The sequence below is a fragment of the Pithys albifrons genome, chromosome 1 (assembly GCF_047495875.1).
Source record: "Pithys albifrons albifrons isolate INPA30051 chromosome 1, PitAlb_v1, whole genome shotgun sequence".
In the NCBI taxonomy this organism is placed as follows: Eukaryota; Metazoa; Chordata; class Aves; order Passeriformes; family Thamnophilidae; genus Pithys; species Pithys albifrons.
This window is the reverse complement of record NC_092458.1, coordinates 88,755,313-88,774,699: the sequence shown is the minus strand read 5'-3', so window position 1 is coordinate 88,774,699 and position 19,387 is coordinate 88,755,313. Positions and strand designations below refer to the sequence as shown.

The window sequence follows — 19,387 nt, the reverse complement described above, 5'->3', positions numbered from 1 at the left end:
TTGCAAAAGCCCTTGCAAAGCAAGCAAGCTTTTGGTTTTCTCAGCATCACACAACAAGCCCAGAATATGACCCTTAGCTTTCCTGCTAGTACTACTTACAAGATGTTCCATGACCCCACTGAAATACATACCAAAATTGCTCCTGGATATCCCTCCCTTTGCACCTGTATCTAGCTCTATCATCCCTCAAAAAATGCATGAGTGTAACTTATTTACTTACAGATAGATGTTGTCAAAAGTGCCGTCTTTTTCACAGATGTTTAAGACATGATTCAACATTTTAGTTCCTGCCGAAAGGTAAAGAGACACTTAAGAAAACCAGAAGGACACAAAAAGTACTGAGGTAGGTGCTTTCTTAAGGAGAGGCCCGTTCATTATAGGTAGACCAAAATGACAGAGCTTGTGAAAAGCAGGAAAGGCAAATAAAATGTGATGTGTAAGTATTTCACTGCCTCTCTGACTGCTCACAAACTTTAATTGACTTTTTCTTTGAGGAAAATAAAAACCCCCACAACTACCCAGAAGCATATTTTAATATCAGCTTCAAGGTCTCAAAACTCACCTCAAAATATGGTCAAAACAATGTAAAGAGCAGTGAGAGCACTGGTAAGTGTTTCTACCAAAGACTTAGTAAAATAATTCAAAATAAAGTTATCTTTTCATTCCAGTTTATCAAAGCAAATGGGTTACTGTGAGGTCTTGATTAATTTGGCCCATGTATTTGCAGTGTGGAGCAAAGAGCTAAATGCACTATAAACAGAAAGCAGGTACTACCCTTGAGCAGCAATAATCAGTAGTGGTAAAGTAGAATAAATAGAAAACCTCTGTATTTACAAGAGCAAAGGGAGAAGCCAATGAAGGAGTTATGTATGACTTGTACACTGGCTACATAACTGTGAACATGTTATTCATGTCTCTCTGCATCAATTTCCACATCTATCGAAGCAGAGTATGTACATCATATAATGATAATATGATTAAAATAATCTGAAATCCTGAATTAAAAATTCTACAAAAAGTCAGTTTTTGAAAGGCAAGGAAAAAAAGAGCACATAATAAATGAGCCAACAGTGTGCCCAGGTGGCCAAGAAGGCCAATGGGATCAAAAATAGCATGGCCAGCAGGCCCAGGGCAGTGACCCTTCCCCTGTACTCTGCCTTGGTGAGGCCACACCTTGAGTGTTGTGTTCAGTTCTGGGCCCCTCAGTTCAGGAAAGATATTGAGGGGCTGGAGCGCGGCCAGAGAAGAGCAACAAGGCTGGTGAAGGGACTGGAGCACAAGTCCTGTGGGGAGAGGCTGAGGGAGCTGGGGGTGTTTAGCCTGGAGAAGAGGAGGCTCAGAGGTGACCTCATCACTGTCTAGAACTACCTGAAGGGAAGTTCTAGCCAGGTGGGGGTTGGTCTCTTCTCCCAGGCACTCAGCAATAGGACAAGGGGGCACGGGCTCAAGCTCTGCCAGGGGAAATTGAAGTTGGAGATCAGAAAAAAATTCTTTGCAGAGAGAGTAATCAGGCATTGGAATGGGCTGCCCAGAGAGGTGGTGGATTCCCCATCCCTGGACATTTTTAAACTGAGATTGGATGTGGCACTGAGTGTCATGATCTGGTAAAGGGACTGGAGTTGGACCAAGGGTTGGACTTGATGATCTCCGGAGGTCTTTTCCAACCCAGTCGATTTTATGATAAATCGTACTCTTTCCTCCAAGTCCCTTCCAAAGAAATCAGTGGTCTAAAAGTGCACCAACTTGGTTAAAAATCTGAAGGAGCATTTAGAATGGTGCACAGCAATCTGGTTTCTCTGATGACTCAGATTCAAAAGCAGATCCTCCTTACCTATTCCTAGCCTTCGGTAGGGTGCCAGGCATCCAAGTGTCATGATGTAGAGCCTCTTCTGGTTCTGGGAGTGATCCACCCTACAGCACACTGCTCCCACTGCAATATCATTGAAATAGGCTTCCAGAGAGGGAAACAAAGTCATCAGTCACAAATCTCAAAGTATGCATTCAGATCCTTCATTTACAACCCAGATCTTCCTTCCTCCCTCCCATCCTGCTAGTTCTCCCATCCAGATAAAGTATCATACATTGTGGATTCACACTTGGAGTGAAGTTACCAGTGGTGCTGACACAGTGGTTGTCATTACCACACAGCACCCAGCAGTGACATCAGGAGGCAAACTGGCAGCACACAACTGTTTCGGCTGGAACAGGAAACTTGCCTATTCCCAGCGGGATGTAATCTATTTAGAACACCAACCCTCTGAGGTTGGGACAGCTGCTTTTTTTGAGGTTCCCAAACAGTTATTTTTCATGATGTAAATCGACAAAATAGAAGAAGCTGCTATTCAAAGCCATTATGGACAGCAATGATGAGCACTTCTGCCACCACAGCCCACAGTTACTGGCAAGAACACTTGTACCTAGTTTGGCTAGTTCGCCAACCTCCAGTACATCCTTGTAGAACTTGTCGTTGTAGCTGACAGGAAAAATGACCTGGTTTAGCCTCTTCAGCTGCTTAATGTTGTGTGGCGTCACATCTCCCAGCTCGATCCGGCTACTGGAACAAATCAAAACATGCTTAACATCTGACACACTGCAAAACTTTTAAGGACACCAAAAATTACTAATTTTAGTTATGCTTAGAGAACTGCCTCTAATAATCAGTTCAATACACAATTGAACAACCATGTCAAACCCATACAATTAAATCTTATGTAGGTGGCTGATTCGACACCTAAAAATAATCCCAGTCAGTACTACACAGCTGAGAACTTCTCAGGCCACACTTAGCACTTACCATAGTACACTTGTGGTTTTATTGGGTGGGAGACAGGAGAACACAAAGCTCTGTGAAGTACTAGCTTTAACTTTATCCCATTATTCTCTCCACTGATCATCAAGATCACAAGGGAAACAAAAACCTCAAAGAAAATACAAGAAGAGGAAGAGAGAGCTAGAATAGAAACCAAGGAAATGAAGTCCTTATTCATGCCTCATAGACAGCCTTAATTTTACCACCTATCAATGTAAAGCTTGTGCTTAGACAGTCATTACTAGACATCTGTCTCTAAAAAGCAACAATACTGTATATAACAAACATAGTAATCTTGTTAATATGCAAGTTTTTTAATATGCAAGTGCCCCTCTCAAGGTGATATCTGCATCTCCCATGATTATCTCTGAAGTAACTCCTCCTGCTGACTGAGAGCAGAACCACAACTTTACAATACCAGTACTGTACTAAATTACCGTGAACAAACAGACCAAGTTTCTCTCTTTTCTAATACTAACTTCCTGACAGAAACACTACATAAACAGAAGCAAATCTAAAAGAAAAAACAAAAATAAATAGAGATTAGTTGCCCATGGGTGAGTGTAAGCAGTTTTAACAAGAACTACAAGAATGAAAAATAAAAACCACAAGATAATATAAATATTTTCCCAAATGGTCACCAGAATACACAGGCAGGTGCAAAGCCAATGCACATGGAATTAGAAATGCACAGAATTCTAAGTTCTTCTTGGCCCTGTTTTACTGAATACATATGGACAACCAGATTGTTTTCTGCCCAAACAGCAGCAGAGACACTGTTTGCCTTTTTGAAAAAAAGTCAAATTCCATTTTCAAAGAAGCAGCTTCTAAGATCCTTGTATGTCAGACTTGGAGTTCATTCTGGCAATGTGCAATAGCTGCTTTCTATCTCCAATGTCTCTTGTGCCTAGGCAGCTTGCTTTTTCAGACAGGTTAATGCCTGGGACACAACAGCACAGGTTGATTTAAATAATAGTGACACAAAGAAGATATAATAAATAACAAATCTTTTTCTTCAATAACTGTAACAGGCAATCCAGAGTATAATCTGTTTCTGCTTTATTTAACTGACCTTGATTATACATTAAAAATACCCTTTAAATGATTAATACTCCAGGTATCACTTTTAGTTGTCACTGTGAATGATGGGTGACAAACACACAATGCTGTCCAGGCATTGGACTGCACCCTGCAAAACTATCAGAAAAAACTACAGGAAGGGAGCCCTTAACATTTACTTCAAGAACCATAACTTAGTTACACACACACCTTCTCCTCTTCTTTTACAGCAAAGAATAAAGTCTTCAGTTCTGCAGAGATATGAAGGCTGACCATTGCCCACTCTGGTATGACACAGATCAGACAATCTCCCTACTGAGCCCTGAAGAAGCTCAACAACTCGTAAGCAGGGCCTGCCTTTTAGAGGACCGCAGAGCAAAAACAGAATATTGATGCTTTTGTAATTCTGTCACATTAATATGTTCCAGTTACTACTTTGAATTAACAGACAGCATTTACATATTGACTTTGCTGACTCCAAAGTCTAACCTTTTTGCCACACATTTGCCCGAGATTACAAAGCTCCCTGATGTCAAGCATCTCATGTCAGTGTGGGCTCTTTCTGCTCATCTATCCTCCCCCCACCACACTGCACATGTTGACTTTTTTCCTCACTAACTGCAAAGGCAACTGCTAAGCATGATTCCTTGCAGTTTGCCCCCAAGCTCTCCTCAACTGTAGAGCAATATCCTGAGAGAGATGTTACTGTGTGGACAGTATTAGAGGGGGAACCCCTTACACCGAGCTGGGCTGTGGACTGACGGTCAGAAGAGCTCAGGCACAGCAGTCATCAGAAGGCTTGATCAGAAGGCTCACATCTTAGGGAGTTTATTCAAGATAGATTAACAGACAGTGCTCATAGTACAAGTAGATAGTTCCTAGAAGTTCCTATTACATCATCTCACATCCTAGTAGATCTAGATCCAACTAACTCTCACGCAGTAATATCTACACCTTTTATGCACTCTCACATCTAACAAGCTATCACATAATCGGTTAACCAATTCACCTTGCATACACCACAGCCACCACACATACTCCAGGTAGCTCTGTACTCTTTAAGGTAGAACTTCAAACAGCTTTCCTTAAGGGATGCACTTACACTCACCCCTACACAGGATGTTCTCCAAGAGCGACCTCAAGAATGACAGAAGAAGCAAGAGGCTCCATATTCCTGCATCTCATCAATGCCAAGATACCCGGGCATGCTACAGGCAAAAACAAGGGGTTATATGCCTTTGTTATAGGTCGAGCTACAAAGCACTACATTGTGCTGAAATAGTCTGCAGTATCTCCTTTCTGTGAGTCCTACCATGACCAGCCCTTTGTTTCACAACCTTTTACATCTTCCAGATTATTTTTGCTCTCAAGAAGAGATTAGCTGCCCTTGAGTGAGTGTAAGCGGTTTTAACAAGGACTACAAGAATGAAAAACACAAAACACAAGATAATAAAAATCTTTTCTCAACTGGTCACGAGACTACAAAGGCAAGATTTCTTTCTTCATGTATTGCCATTTGTGCAAGTCCCTTTGATAATTCTATTTCAACATGAAGTAAATCCTGACACTGAGGATGATCTCCTCACACCACAGAAGTACTCCCAGTGTAAACAAGCATGCTGTAAAAGTTATTGGATGCATCATGTAGAAACTGTAATTTTTGTTTTATGCCCAGCTTTGCACAGCTGTTCAGCCCAGCATGGCAGGGCTTCTTGCGGCACACAGAAGGCAAGTTGTGCCCTTTCTAATCCCAGCCAGCAGTGCCACTACCTTTTGCTCACAAAGGACAGGAATGAAACTGAGGCATGTGTGACCCTGGGTATCTTTGTGTCTGTGTGAGTTTTCCTGGAGCAGAGCACTGTCCCTTTGGGGGTTCCTTCTGCCTCGTTGGTGCTGTCTGTTGTAGGGATGCAATCTGCAATGGTATGGATGATTCTCCTGGTCCTGGAGCTTATTCCATTACCAAGGAGAATAGGTGCTCCCTGCTTTCCCTGACCACGTGGTCCCCAAGAGCCCCTGGGAAGGACACACAGAGACCACTGGAGAGGGAGAAGGAAAAGAGAGAGTTTATTGCTGGTCAGGGGTTTATATAGGCCTTGGAGGGATTCAAATCCACCAATAGCAAACAAGAGGGGGTTTGGCTCTGGCCCAGTGGGAGTAAGGGGATTTACACTCAATAGGAGGGGGTTCAGGTAACAGACACGTCACAACCTTCCTCCAGAGCCCTGAGATAATGGGGTGTTCTGGGAAGGAGAAGCAGTGACTTTGCAAAAAGACATTTTACCAGACATTCTGTACATTCAAACAACATTAAAAACATCAGTTGTTAAAGCGTTATCAGTGACTTGTTGATCTTCTTCACAAATCCATTTCTGGCAGGACTTTCTCCATTCCAAATATTGCAAACCAATCCCTACAGAGCCCCTCAGTAATCTTGCACTAAGAGGGAAGAGAAGACTGAACAGTCTCTTTTGGTGCCAGAGTGCAAACCAAAGGCAGCAGGTCTCAGCTGTTCAGTTGGGTCAGATTAGCTGCAGGGTAGGGAGTCAATAACGGAAGAGACAAATTTCACACTGATACACAGGCACTGAAAGCTTAGCCCTCTTCTCCAAACAACAGCATGTTAACTTTGGTGATACTTTTTCTCTGTTAGTAGTTCCAAGCTTCAGTAGATCAGCAGGGTGAGCATCACGAACTCACAGCAAAGCAATGAACTCACAGCAAAGTTGTTACACAGCAAGTCCCTTTTGATGCAGATCATCATCAGGCAGGGTGTTTTCTGATATTATTTTAAAATTAATTATTCACTAATGAAACCAATGAGGCATTAGAAGGCAGTCACTATGAAATATTTAAGATGACAGTGCAACAGGACACAGATATATCATCACAGGCAACCAGGACAAGATGGTTAACAAAGGGACATGGCCAGAAGATGGACCTTAACCAGGATTTCAGACAGAAAATAAATAAATAGATAATTGCACAAGCAGAGTCTAAGGCTGCTTGTAGCTGCTGAGCCAAGACATCACCCTGATGCTGGCACCAGGCCAGAGAAACGAGCTCCAAAGGTTCTTCCTGACAGGTTTCCTTGAGCCCTCAGACTTGCCCCCTTCTCTCTCTCACCACTTGCCACATTCATTGTTGCCTCCGATTCTCTGCTGCCTGACTCCTGCTCTGGCACTAGCTGGCTCCTCACTGCTCGAGGGGTGCACCAGGGTCAGTACCTTATCCTGAAGGATAACATGAAAAGGGTTTGAGAAACACTGCAGAGAGCGTAAATTAATGTGCTAAATATGTCTGGTTATATAGTAATGTACTGAAACCATAAATTGCTTTAATGTATAGTACTAGCTGATTAAATCAGCACCACATCTATTACGCACAGAAACATTTAATAAACTAAATGAGGACATAGAAAGGAAAACCCACATCATGAGAGTTCATCATTTTGCCTGAGGACAGTGTGGCAAAAGTGACTTGAGGGCAAGGAGCCTTGAGTAAAATCATGGGAAAGCTGGCACTGTTGCCAGAATTTTCAGTCTTGCTGTCCCCAAGCCACACATTCCCATCTTCTTTCTGGCACAAACATTTGTGCCACAATGTGGTGAACCAACACCAATTAAAACTAACCTAGCCAAAAAAAGAAAAGTTGAGTTTTAACCCACATCAGTCCCCGACTGGGTTCACCACACAAGTCTTCTGCCAGCATAAAGAAGAGAAAACAAGTTGCCAGAGGCAGAACTGGCTGGTTCTTGAACAGAAGTGCCAGCCCACCCCAGTTTAAACTAGAAGTACTGTGCAAGAGGAGTACAGGGAAGCAGCTCTGTCAATGCAGCTATGAACACAGTACAGCGTCTAGAGAATACTGTGTTACATTTTATCATTTACAGAATAACATTCCCTTTGAACCTAAGGACTTAAAAAAACTACTTCAAATATCCGAGTCAAAGCGCCTGTAACAAAGGACACAACATGATCACTCCTTTCTCTTCACTGGAGTTAAATAAACAGCTTTGTGAGTTTGGAGATATTTTTGTAAGTTTGTTTGTTTGTTATTAACAGCTATTTACAACTAGACCTGCTGCTTCTTACCTCTCAGCCAAATCAGTTATATAAATTTACCCTGCCGTCCAAGGTCTGCTTTGGTCAGTCCTATGTGTACAGGGTACATCAGAAGTACCAATCCTCTGCTGTTGTAAAGAAATAAATAAATTATGAGCCCAAATTAGGAGAACATAAAGATCATAGAAGCATAGAATCATAGAATCAATTGGTTTGGAAAAGACCTCCAAGATCATCAAGTCCAACCCTTGGTCCAACTCCAGTCCCTTTACCAGATCATGGTACTCAGTGCCACATCCAATCTCAGTTTAAAAACCTCCAGGGATGAGGAATCCACCACCTCTCTGGGCAGCCCATTCCAATGCCTGATTACTCTCTCTGCAAAGAATTTTTTTCTGATCTCCAACTTCAATTTCCCCTGACAGAGCTTGAGCCCGTGCCCCCTTGTCCTATTGCTGAGTGCCTGGGAGAAGAGACCAACCCCCACCTGGCTAGAACTTCCCTTCAGGTAGTTCTAGACAGTGATGAGGTCACCTCTGAGCCTCCTCTTCTCCAGGCTAAACACCCCCAGCTCCCTCAGCCTCTCCCCACAGGACTTGTGCTCCAGTCCCTTCAACAGCCTTGTTGCTCTTCTCTGGACCTGCTCCAGCCCCTCAATATCTTTCCTGAACTGAGGGGCCCAGAGCTGAACACAACACTCAAGGTGTGGCCTCACCAATGCAGAGTACAGGGGAAGGATCACTACTTACTATTGTCCTGTTTAATGACAAAAAGTTTTTCCTGTCTCTACCAGAAGCATTTTCCTGGCATATCACAGACCCAGAAAATATTCTGAGTTGAAACAGGCCCACAAGGATCTTCAGGTCCAACCCCTAAGTGAATGCCCCATACAGGGATTGAACCCATAAACTTGGTGTTATTATCACCAGAGTATAACCAATATGCTAGCAGTTTGCACTTCTCACAACTGCTCCATTCCATGACTTGGTTACTGGGGTAAAAATACTCTGAGACTTCTCTAGGTAAAAGAACTGATTCCTGGTGAGCACAGTTGCTGTCTGCTAAAAGCACACAGCGACACTGCCGAGTGTTGTAAGGGCGGAAGTGAAGAGTGATCCACAAAATCCGAATGGAAGTGTGGCTTTGGTGAGGTGACATGCACCAGTTACTGAAACTGGATGCATGCCCAGAACATTGGCATTAATACTCCTGCTCTTGCATGCCAGTGTCCTCATATCCTTCAGGCACTGGCTAGAATAAACCTCACTCTTTGCAGGACCAAATGCAATCCCAATTAGTCCCACTGCACTCCTCTACCTGCAGTTTATTACAGGGCTGTTGTTTGAACACAGTCTATTTTTCCTACAATGTCTTAAATTTATGCTGGTGAAAGTATGTATGGCCAGACTTTGTGAATGCAGCTTTGGGCAGGGCTCTCCCCACGTGGGTGTGCCCTTCCAGCCTGCACAGTGGATTTTTAGGTGAGGCTCAGCGTGCGCAGAACTGGCCCCACCGTTTCAGTCCTGAGGTCCATTTGCCACGGCTGAGCGAGCTTGGACAGTGACAGGGAAGTCCTCGGGACTGTCACAGCACCCGGTACTAACTGGGGCTGACCCTGCTGAGCATCCGAGATGTGACGGGATGGGATGGCAGGGAGGCACTGAACTGCCAGGGGACGGTCCCACTGAGACTGGAACTCAGGTCCTTGGGATTCAGAGTCCAGAGTGCTCTCCTTTACACCATGGGACCGCCCTGCTGGTGGAAGTAACACAGGCTAAATGAGATACCAGCATTACTTATGCTAAGACTGCCTTTTGCTGCTCAAAGACAACTGCTATTCAAATTTTGGCTCACGAGGAAGCCAATTTCCAGAGTTACAGTTCAAAAAGAAACTCAAATTCAGTCCCAGGAATATCAAGCGCTGAATAACAGTTTTCGACCACCATGAGGGAGAAAAGGTGGGAATCTCAGTCTCATTCAATTTTAAATAGTGCAAGACTCTCCCCAGCGGGATGTGCCTGACTGAAACAGATCTCCACATAACTGATAGCTGGGTTTATTGAAGGCATCTGGCATGCTAAATTTAGCAGAGCTGTATCTGACGCTTGCAAAACTTACTGAGGTACCATCGGTCAGGAGAGGGAGCACAGAGAAATGGGCCCTAACAAATTAAGAGGACTCCAGAGAAGGTTTGACACCTGCCAAGTGGCCAGATAGCTTTATTGCTTCTATTCTGGCTTCCAAGGCAAAGCGGGAGTCTAGACAGGATAATCCACTCATAAAATAAAACCAAACCAGCACTATGAAAGCCATAGACCTGAAGGGTGTGGCTTTGCTTAGATTCAACTCCAAGGCCAAAAAAGCCTCTCCAGTGTTTTGGGTTCTGGGGTCATTGAGGCTTTTTTGGTTGCTTTGTTTTTGTTTGGGTTTGGGGTTTTTTGTAACAGATAGCTGTCTTGCTAGGCACACAAGTCAGCCCTAGTTCTTGTGGGCAGACCAGTATGTTTTCAATTATCTCCAAGATCTGTGGGCTGTATATCTACTCTGCTCCACTTGTCAGAAAACCAGAAGGATAAGTACAAACCTAGCATGGAAAAATCTTACCAATTTGCTTCTGAGTCCCCCTGACCTTCTTTAGCCCGGCTTACTACTGAAAACATGCATTTGCATGACACCTGATACCCTGCTGAAAGTCACTTCTAGCTGTGTGCTGGCCTGTGGAAGGCCACAGTGATGCATAGAAGAAAGCTAAGGAATTTTGCCATCAGAATTAACAGAAGACTTCATTCAAGATTTGCAACTCTAATGGATCTCACTGTGAGTAGGTTTCAGTGTCATGCATGCTTCAGACAGTCTTTGCCTCCCTTGTTTATAACAAAAAAAATCAAAATACACAGCACATTACAGTCAAGTTTCTTAATTTTATTTGGATAATTCACTCTGCTTCAACCTAGAAAACCTGACCATGTACAAAAGACTGGCCACTCTTCACATGCAAAAAATAGTTATGCTGTAATAGCCTCAGTTTTCCCAGCTCAAACGCGTTCTTTGAGAGTTATACTAGATCTGAAATCTGGACTCAACTATGATCTCAAAAAAACCCAAAAGAAACACCCCCAAAAAGACAACCCAAAAGCTAACCCTAAAGCTAAAGTAGTGGTACAATCATCAAGTACCTCAGCAGTCTGATTATGCAAGTGCAAGGGGAGGTACTGAGGTCACTTCAACAAGTGTCAAATGAAAATAAACTTTCCTAAGAAAATGAAAAGCTATCTTATTCTGCAGCTGGATACATAGAACAGGAATCACCATGCCCAGCTGACAGACTTTTCAAACTCTAAAATATCAGGAATAAATATAGTTGGCCTAGAACTGAAGAGCAGCCGTACATTTATTATTTAGTTGCCATAACACTCTGATGCTTCACAGCACCTCACAACGTTAAGGCCCAGAGTTTTATTCTGTCTGTCCCAAGTACATCAAAGTCAGGTGAAAGAGGAAACAACTTGCCTGTGATCATAGAGCAAATAAAGAGGTGCCAGAAATCTCAACACTACTGCTCATCTAACCACTTTTCCTGATTAGTCAGGTAAGCTCACAAGAACGTTCAGACTTTGATTCATGATTGCAAAGCAGAAGTACTCACTAGTTTGAAAAAGCTTTGCTCAAAATTAATTTTGTGCCTCCACTGCCTGTATCCTGAGACATAAATTACTGCCCTTTTCCATATCCCCGTGGTGTAAAGGAGAGCACTCTGGACTCTGAATCCCAAGGACCTGAGTTCCAGTCTCAGTGGGACCGTCCCCTGGCAGTTCAATGCCTCCCTGACATCCCATCCCATCCTATCTCGGATGCTCAGCAGGGTCAGCCCCGGTTAGTACCGGGTGCTGTGACAGACCCGAGGACTTCCCTGTCACTGTCCAAGCTCGCTCAGCCGTGGCAAATGGACCTCAGGACTGAAACGGTGGGGCCAGTTCTGCACACGCTGTGCCTCACCTAAAAATCCACTGCACAGGCTGGAAGGGCACGTGGGGAAAGCCCCGCCCAAATCTGCGTTCGCCAAGTCTGGCCATAGACACATACAGTGTCCCCAGATAAAACAATCACAACCCTTACTTGCCTCCCAGGAGATCCTGACCCTTCACTAATTACTGTTCATGAAGTACCTGATGATCCTCAGGAACGAACAGAGGCTGATGTTCAAATTCAAAACAGAAGTGATGCTGGGCTTACCAAGTACCTTATTTACACAAGCACAGCTTGAGGGCACCCCTGGTATTTATATTAGGCAACAAACTACAGAAATGACATATCAGGAGAAAATTATTTTTCTGCTTCATATGAACTATTTCTATAGGTCACTGAAACACCTTTTCTTACAAATGCCTGTGTCCATTAGAATAATTATTTTAGAAGTCAGGTCATTATGGGTTTCCTGCCTTTGTATGTCAGCGCCAGTTTTTTTTAAGGTGTTCAAATCACACATTATATTAATAACATACTGTGCAAATTAACAGAACATGCTATCAGTTTTATATGCCTACATTAAAACACTTCTAAAGCAGCAATCATTCTAAGTACGTAACTTATCAAGCAAAAAAAGCTATTTTCCCTCCCATCCTTTTCCCAGTTTTCAATGAGAAAGAATTGTTCTCAAATGAAAATTTGTGCTAAAGAGGTAAAAACATAAAGGTCTCCTTTAACTGAAATTTTCAACCTAATTTGTGATCTTTACTGACAAGTAATTCCAAACACAAGTAGAGAAAACTTACATAAGCCTTCACTTGCTGCCCTGGGTCTCACCTCTCACTCCACACTCTCAAGAGAACATAAATACAATGCTCAGAGAGTGGAAATCTGAAATTTTTTCAGGGTTAGAGATTCTAGTCTGCTAAGGGCCAAAAATCACAGGGAGCCTGGAAAAGAACAGGGAGAGGAGAAAGAAGGCCAATCGAGCTCAGGAAGTACTTCATGCGTGAAGATCTCACCATGCAGCACAGTATTTTATTTTCAATTAATTAAAGAAAAAACCCTTTGCCCTCAGGAAAATTCAAGTATCTTAATCTCAGTCACCTAAGTGACAGTGTTGTGGAAATGGTTTTGGCTCTGTTTTCCATAAAGACTCATTTAATTTCCTTTCTGTAATGAATTAATTCAATATGCTTTGACACAAAAACACAGTTACCCCATTTCAATGACACGCTTTCTCTGCTCTCAGGTCTTCAAGTCCAAGGGTCTCCACATAACTACTCATAAACTGCTTCCTTCGCCCCCTTTCGTTCCCCACCTTAAATCTCCCTCCTGACAAATTTCCACTCCTTTGAAACTCCCACATAGGCCACTTCTTCCCTTCCCCTCTTCAGCACGGGGCAGAAGGTAATGCTGACATTGCTGCCTCACTTAAAGCAGAAGGGATGCAAGGAAATACTGCACTTCTGTCATCAATTCCCAAATACAAACATCCAACTTCTGTTCTTTCCTCCACCTCCTCTGGTAAAAATATCTAGAACCTTCTCAGATTATTGGGCTGAACGCTTCTGATGGTTGCCAAATGGGCAGGCTCTTCAAGTTCTGAGTAATTTCCACTAGGATAAAAGTATTTTTCTGGCTCAATCATTACCCATTATTCCCCATTTCAGAAGAGATTTAATGTGGCAAAGAAGGATGCATCATTTCTTGTCCTCAGGAGATGGCAGCAGAGTCTGTGGTATTTGGTGATTAAAGATACCACATTTTTCATAGAAATGTCCCAAACTAGCAAGCCAATCTACATATTAGCAAGCCACATATACAAGCAGAAAGAACTGAATGGTCAAATAGCACTCAAAAGCCAAGACCGGGGTCTAAAGTGCTTCAGTAAAATGGCCACAACCCCTATACCACCTTCCTACTCTCCCAATCCCTCCTACTTCATGGAATGCCTTAAGCTGGTTATGGAATTAAACTCAAAGTGGTAAGAGTTATAAATCAGGTTAAAGTACCTTTAATAAACTGTACTGAGTTTTTTATAAACTCATTTAGAAGCTATTAAGCCATTTGTAAGCATCCATATAGGCAAGGTCTAAATTTACCATCCATGAAAACAAATGTAGAGAGTATAGCTCATACTTGGACATTTCTGGGTTCAGGAAAAGACTAAAAATAAACAATGATTTTTAAGCTCAATTACCTTTTTTGTCCTGCCTCCAGTGCTTATGACAATTCAGCAGTTTTCTCATAAACTTGGAACTTCCACCCATATACATTAAACTTAGCACTGTGCCTAGTGAAGGGAAACAAACCAACTGTTCTGCACAAACTCAGGAGAGAAAATCCCTCCCTGTCCTTCAGGGCCTTGAAAGGTTTACTTTGTGAATCCTGGCAAAACAAGTAGAGGTATCAGAGCTTACCCACAATAGTTCCCTGTACTTTAAAAACACCAGTTATGTTTCTGTTATGTTCAGTTCTCCCCAGCTGTGATGTCTCTCCCACAAGGGCAGCTGGAATAGCACCAGCCTGCAAAGCCTCTGGGTTAGGGAGATCTCTGTGGCAGCAGCAGCTCCCTGCTGTGAGGTATCCCACCTGAAGAACTCTGCTACAGCAAGTCAGGACCCTCAGAAACTGCAAACCCCAAGACTTAACTGCACACACATAAAAGTTAAGAGGCAATCTCCCAGGAGCTTCCTTCACAAAAGCAGCAGACCTTAGAATCACAGAGTCATAGAATCAATTGGGTTGGAAAAGACCTCCAAGATCATCAAGTCCAACCCTTGGTCCAACTCCAGTCCCTTTACCAGATCATGGCACTCAGTGCCACATCCAATCTCAGTTTAAAAACCTCCAGGGATGGGGAATCCACCCCCTCTCTGGGCAGCACATTCCAATGCCTGATTACTCTCTCTGCAAAGAATTTTTCTCTGATCTCCAATTTCCCCTGGCAGAGTTTGAGCCCGTGCCCCCTTGTCCTATTGCTGAGTGCCTGGGAGAAGAGACCAACCCCCACCTGGCTAGAACTTCCCTTCAGGTAGTTCTAGACAGTGAGGAGGTCACCTCTGAGCCTCCTCTTCTCCAGGCTAAACAACCCCAGCTCCCTCAGCCTCTCCCCATAGGACTTGTGCTCCAGTCCCTTCACCAGCCTTGTTGCTCTTCTCTGGCCGCGCTCCAGCCCCTCAATCTCTTTCCTGAACTGAGGGGCCCAGAACTGAACACAACACTCAAGGTGTGGCCTCACCAACACAGAGTACAGGGGAAGGATCACTGCCCTGGTCCTGCTGGCCACGCTATTTTTGATACAGGACAGGATCCCATTGGCCTTCTTGGCCACCTGGGCACACTGTTGGCTCATGTTGAGCTTCCCGTCAATCAGTACCCCCAGATCCCTTTCTGCCTGGCTGCTCTCCAGCCACTCTGTGCCCAGCCTGTAGCGCTGCAGGGGGTTGTTGTGGCCAAAGTGCAGGACCCGGCACTTGGCCTTGTTGAACTTCATCCCATTGGAATCAGCCCATCCCTCAAGTCTATCCAGATCCCTCTGCAGAGCCCTCCTGCCTTCCAGCACATTGACACTCCCTCCCAACTTGGTGTCATCGGCAAATTTGCTGATGATGGACTCAGTCCCCTCATCTAAATCACAAATAAAGATGTTAAATAGGACTGGACCCAACACTGACATTACTTTCTAAAGCAGTGGTTTAACACACAGCACTCTGCTCTCTGTTTCAATGAGTCTTTCATCACGTGGCTCAACATTTGCTGCCATGTGACAATCCCACAGGTGTTTCCCATCAAAACTTGGGAGGAGTTTGGTCAATGTGACAGAAGAACACACAGGCAGAGGATGGCAGGCACTGGGCCCTGCTCAGAACACGTTCAGTGTGTCTGACAGTCCCAGTCACGCAGCAGGGACGTGCACACAGCTGAGCACACAGTCCTGCACTACCCTCCTGTACCGTGGATTTTAGGGAAGGGCACCAGGGAAGTCTGGATGTCTCATTCTCACAGGTTCCATCTGAACTGAAACAGGTCAGAAACGCACCCTCGCTTTAAGATATCCAAAGGTCACAGAGAGCAATCAGCAAATGCTCAAGAATCAACACAACATTTTCTGTTCTCTCTTCTAAAACCAGCAGTGTAAGGACTGTAACGAAAAGACAAAACCACTGAGCAACAAGTGAATCAACATCCTGAAAGCAGCAAAGTGAAGGGAGTGTTATTTACAACTGCCCTACAAAAACAGCCAAATTACCACAGACAGTAGAACCCGAGTCCCTCCCGTTGGTATTTTTCCTCATGCAAACCCAGTTCTAAAATAGATTTTCAAATTCCAGAACTAACAATAACAACATTTAGGAATACAATAAATGAAGAAAGAAGTGAATCTCTGGAGAATCATGAGGCTCACCAACAGGACAGTGAATTACCTCAGTTTTTCAAGTCACATTTAAGAAAAAAGGGAAAAAAAGAGACTCTCCAGTATTAAAATAATTCAGAAGGTGAAGACAGAGTGAACATAAAGCCAAGTATCACAAACCCAGATGGGAGGGAGGTAATAGCAGTTACAAGTTCAGAAGCCATTTAACTCACCAAATAAGAGAAAACCCACAAAATTTTAAGCAGCTGAGAAAGCAAAAAACTATCTCTGAAACCAGGGGTCTTTGCAGGAGGAGATCACAGAGATACTACAACCTGTTATGCATTATTAACACATATCTCTGTGCTATTTTGAATTCAGAGAGCTAAGAAAGAGAGCTCCAAGCAACACATTTAGATCTGAAATTTCAAAATGTCAGTGAACTTGACTGCTTCTTTTTTGATTCTTTCTCTGCCCTAGTAGACTCTTCATAATAACAGCTGACATTATGTGTCTTAGTGCTCCCAAAAATTTTATCTGCAGTTTGTGGTGTGGGTTGCAATGTAATATTTACACTCCCAGAAAAAGTAGTCAGATAGACTGAGTGTGTTCAGAAGGACTTATCTACAATTTTGGATTCAATACTGAAGCCAGATCAGATCCCTTCAAACACATCAGTTTCTGCATGTGGGGAGTTGAAGCTTTAGATCTAATTTTTGACCCATCTTCTGAGAGTACTTGAGGAATCTTCACCAATCTCTGTAACTTGTCAAATAGTTTGGATTTGTTTCAAAGTACCTCTGTGTAATTTATATATTCATTTTGAAATATTCTCTAATCCTTTGAGTCTCTGATTGTATTTCAATGGGGTTATTTTTCAGTCAGAGTTCTGTCAGCATATTTGCCTCCTTTTGAATTTTTAGAGAACACCTGGATTCAATATGAGAATCTGCACGAGAATATGAATTTATTCTGCACAAAAACTTGCTGCATGGTGCTAACAGTGTTTTGGCAAGACAGGAATATTCTGCTCTTCAAAGAGATGAAGGAGTACCAGAAAAGCAGAAATACCAAGTACAGAGTGCAAAGGATAAGTCCTGAAGTCAAAGCAGCAATAAAGCTGCCTGTAAGTGAAAGTAGAGTAGCAGAAATAAAGTTTGGAGCTCTGGAAGTAGAAGAGGGATATGTAGGTTTTTTTCTGCACAGCTTTTTATTTAAAAAAAAAATACAAAAAGTAAAAATCTCCACGAAATGAGAGCTGCTGAGCAGTGCAAGCACAGCCAGGCTCGGTCCCTGGGGGAGCACGGGAGCACAGCTCGGGCTGTGACCTGCCAGGAGACCCCCCGGCTCCAGCCGGACACACCTGGGCCGCTTTCCCGCTGGCACATCCAGGTCCCAGTAACCCTGTCCCACCACTGACACGCAGCCAAGGCGAGGCTAAACTGTAGCAAACAACAGAACGGTCAACAAAGGATAAAAGGAAACCCAGTTCCGTCGGGAGCGCTGCGGAACAAGTCACGTCAACAGCCACCTCGTCTGGGCTGATCCTGCCGCTGCTTTCCTCGCAAACTCTGCCGCCCTCATCGCAAGGTAACTAAGGGTGGGGGTGCCCCGTTCTGTGTAGGGTGGTGCAGGTGGATAAAGGGCTGTTCAATACCCCAAACACACCTATTTAATGCCAGCCGAGTTAGTTTATTTGCAATCACCGCTGAGCCTCTTTCTACAGCCACTTGCCAGCCCCCCACGATGACTGAAGCTGCTTACACATTGTAAGAAGCAGCTGAAAGTCTGTTATCAAGCAGTCTGGTGTGACCTCACCCCAATTGCTAATAAGCTAAACCCCTTACCATTTCTCAGTAAAAGCTTAAGTGCTTCAGCTTCCATTCACCCTCCCTTAAGCTGCCAAACTGGAATAATAATACCCATCATTGCATAACACCAGTTTCAAGGGGACTGGTTTAATGCTCTTTTGCGAAGCAGCTGTGGAAAGCTTCCTTTGTGAGTATGAAGAAACTGAGGTGCAGGAGTGGAACGACCACATTTCACGAGGGGCAAGTGATGCTGAAATTAATAAACACCAGGCGATTTAACCAACATTGAAAAACCTGTCCCAAAGTGACCTGTGCAAGGTCAGGCAAGTCATCTGACACCAAAGGAGGACTGTGAGTCTAAAGGCCTCCAGTCTCCTGCTCAAACACGGCACTTGGTTGCCCGCACTGAGCAGGCAATCACTGTTTCAGCCAACCACGTCTGAAATCTATGGTTTTCTAGACACACAGAGAAGTGATGGCAGGCCCAAAGCAGCGTGCTACAGAACCGTGACACAGAACACAGCTCGTCTGTCATCCATCCACGCCGCACAGTCTCCACGCAGTAATTCAAGACTTAAAACCTGACAAAAGTGCTCAGAGAATGCCACACACAATAGCGCTGCAAAAGCACACACAGCCCAGGCTGGCAGCTTTCTCGCGCAGACCGAGGGCGCTCCTTCGCTGCGGCCAGACAGGGAGGGCAGCGCGGCCAGACCGGGCCGAGTCCCGGGTCGGCCCCGCCGTGCGCGCCGCGGGAGCTCAGGACGGGCGAGGCGGGATCCCAGGCCGGGCGGGGCGGGATCCCACGGCCCCGGCGCGGCCCAGCCCGGAGCCGCTCCCGGCGGCGGCGGCACAGCCCTGGCGGCGCAGGGGCTCCCGCGGGGACCTCCGGCTGGGTCCGAGGGGCTCCCAGAGCAGCACCGCCCGCCCTTCTCCCCGAGAGGGGCTCCCCCGCCTCCCCGGCCCCGTCCCAGCGGGCGGGAGGGGAACGGCAACATCCCCCGGGCCCCGAGGCGGCGACACCGCTCGCTCCCTGCCCCGCACCTCCCGCCGGCCGCGCCCGGCCCGCCCCGCTCCCCGCTCCGCTCCGGGCGGCGCAGACGGGCCTGGCCCGGGCCGAGCCCCACACTCACCCCTTCATGGTGCGTCCACGGCCTGCCCGGTGTCCGCGCTGGCTGCGTGCAGGGCCCGGCGGTGCGAGTGCGGCTCCGGCCTCGCCGTGCTCAGGGCGGGCTGCTCAGTCTCCTCCCGCTCGCGATCGTGATCCCAATCCCGCTCCCGCTCCACATGGGCCTCCGCCCGCCCCGCCCCGCTGAC

General features: G+C 45.0%; 1 protein-coding gene across 2 annotated transcripts in view; it reads right to left on the bottom strand.

Moving 5' to 3' along the window:
* The window catches only part of NAA50 (N-alpha-acetyltransferase 50, NatE catalytic subunit), a 25,592-nt gene extending 6,205 nt beyond the window's left edge, over positions 1–19,387 (bottom strand). The window contains exons 1-4 of one of the 2 annotated variants that reach the window (XM_071559642.1): positions 19,204–19,387; positions 2,418–2,554; positions 1,832–1,951; positions 221–287 (exon numbers count right to left, since the gene is read on the bottom strand). In XM_071559642.1, coding sequence (XP_071415743.1) covers positions 221–287; positions 1,832–1,951; positions 2,418–2,554; positions 19,204–19,211 — 332 coding nt within the window. In that variant the 5' untranslated portion in view covers positions 19,212–19,387. The remainder of the gene's footprint in view (positions 1–220; positions 288–1,831; positions 1,952–2,417; positions 2,555–19,203) is intronic. The other variant, XM_071559647.1, reaches the window with a different exon arrangement.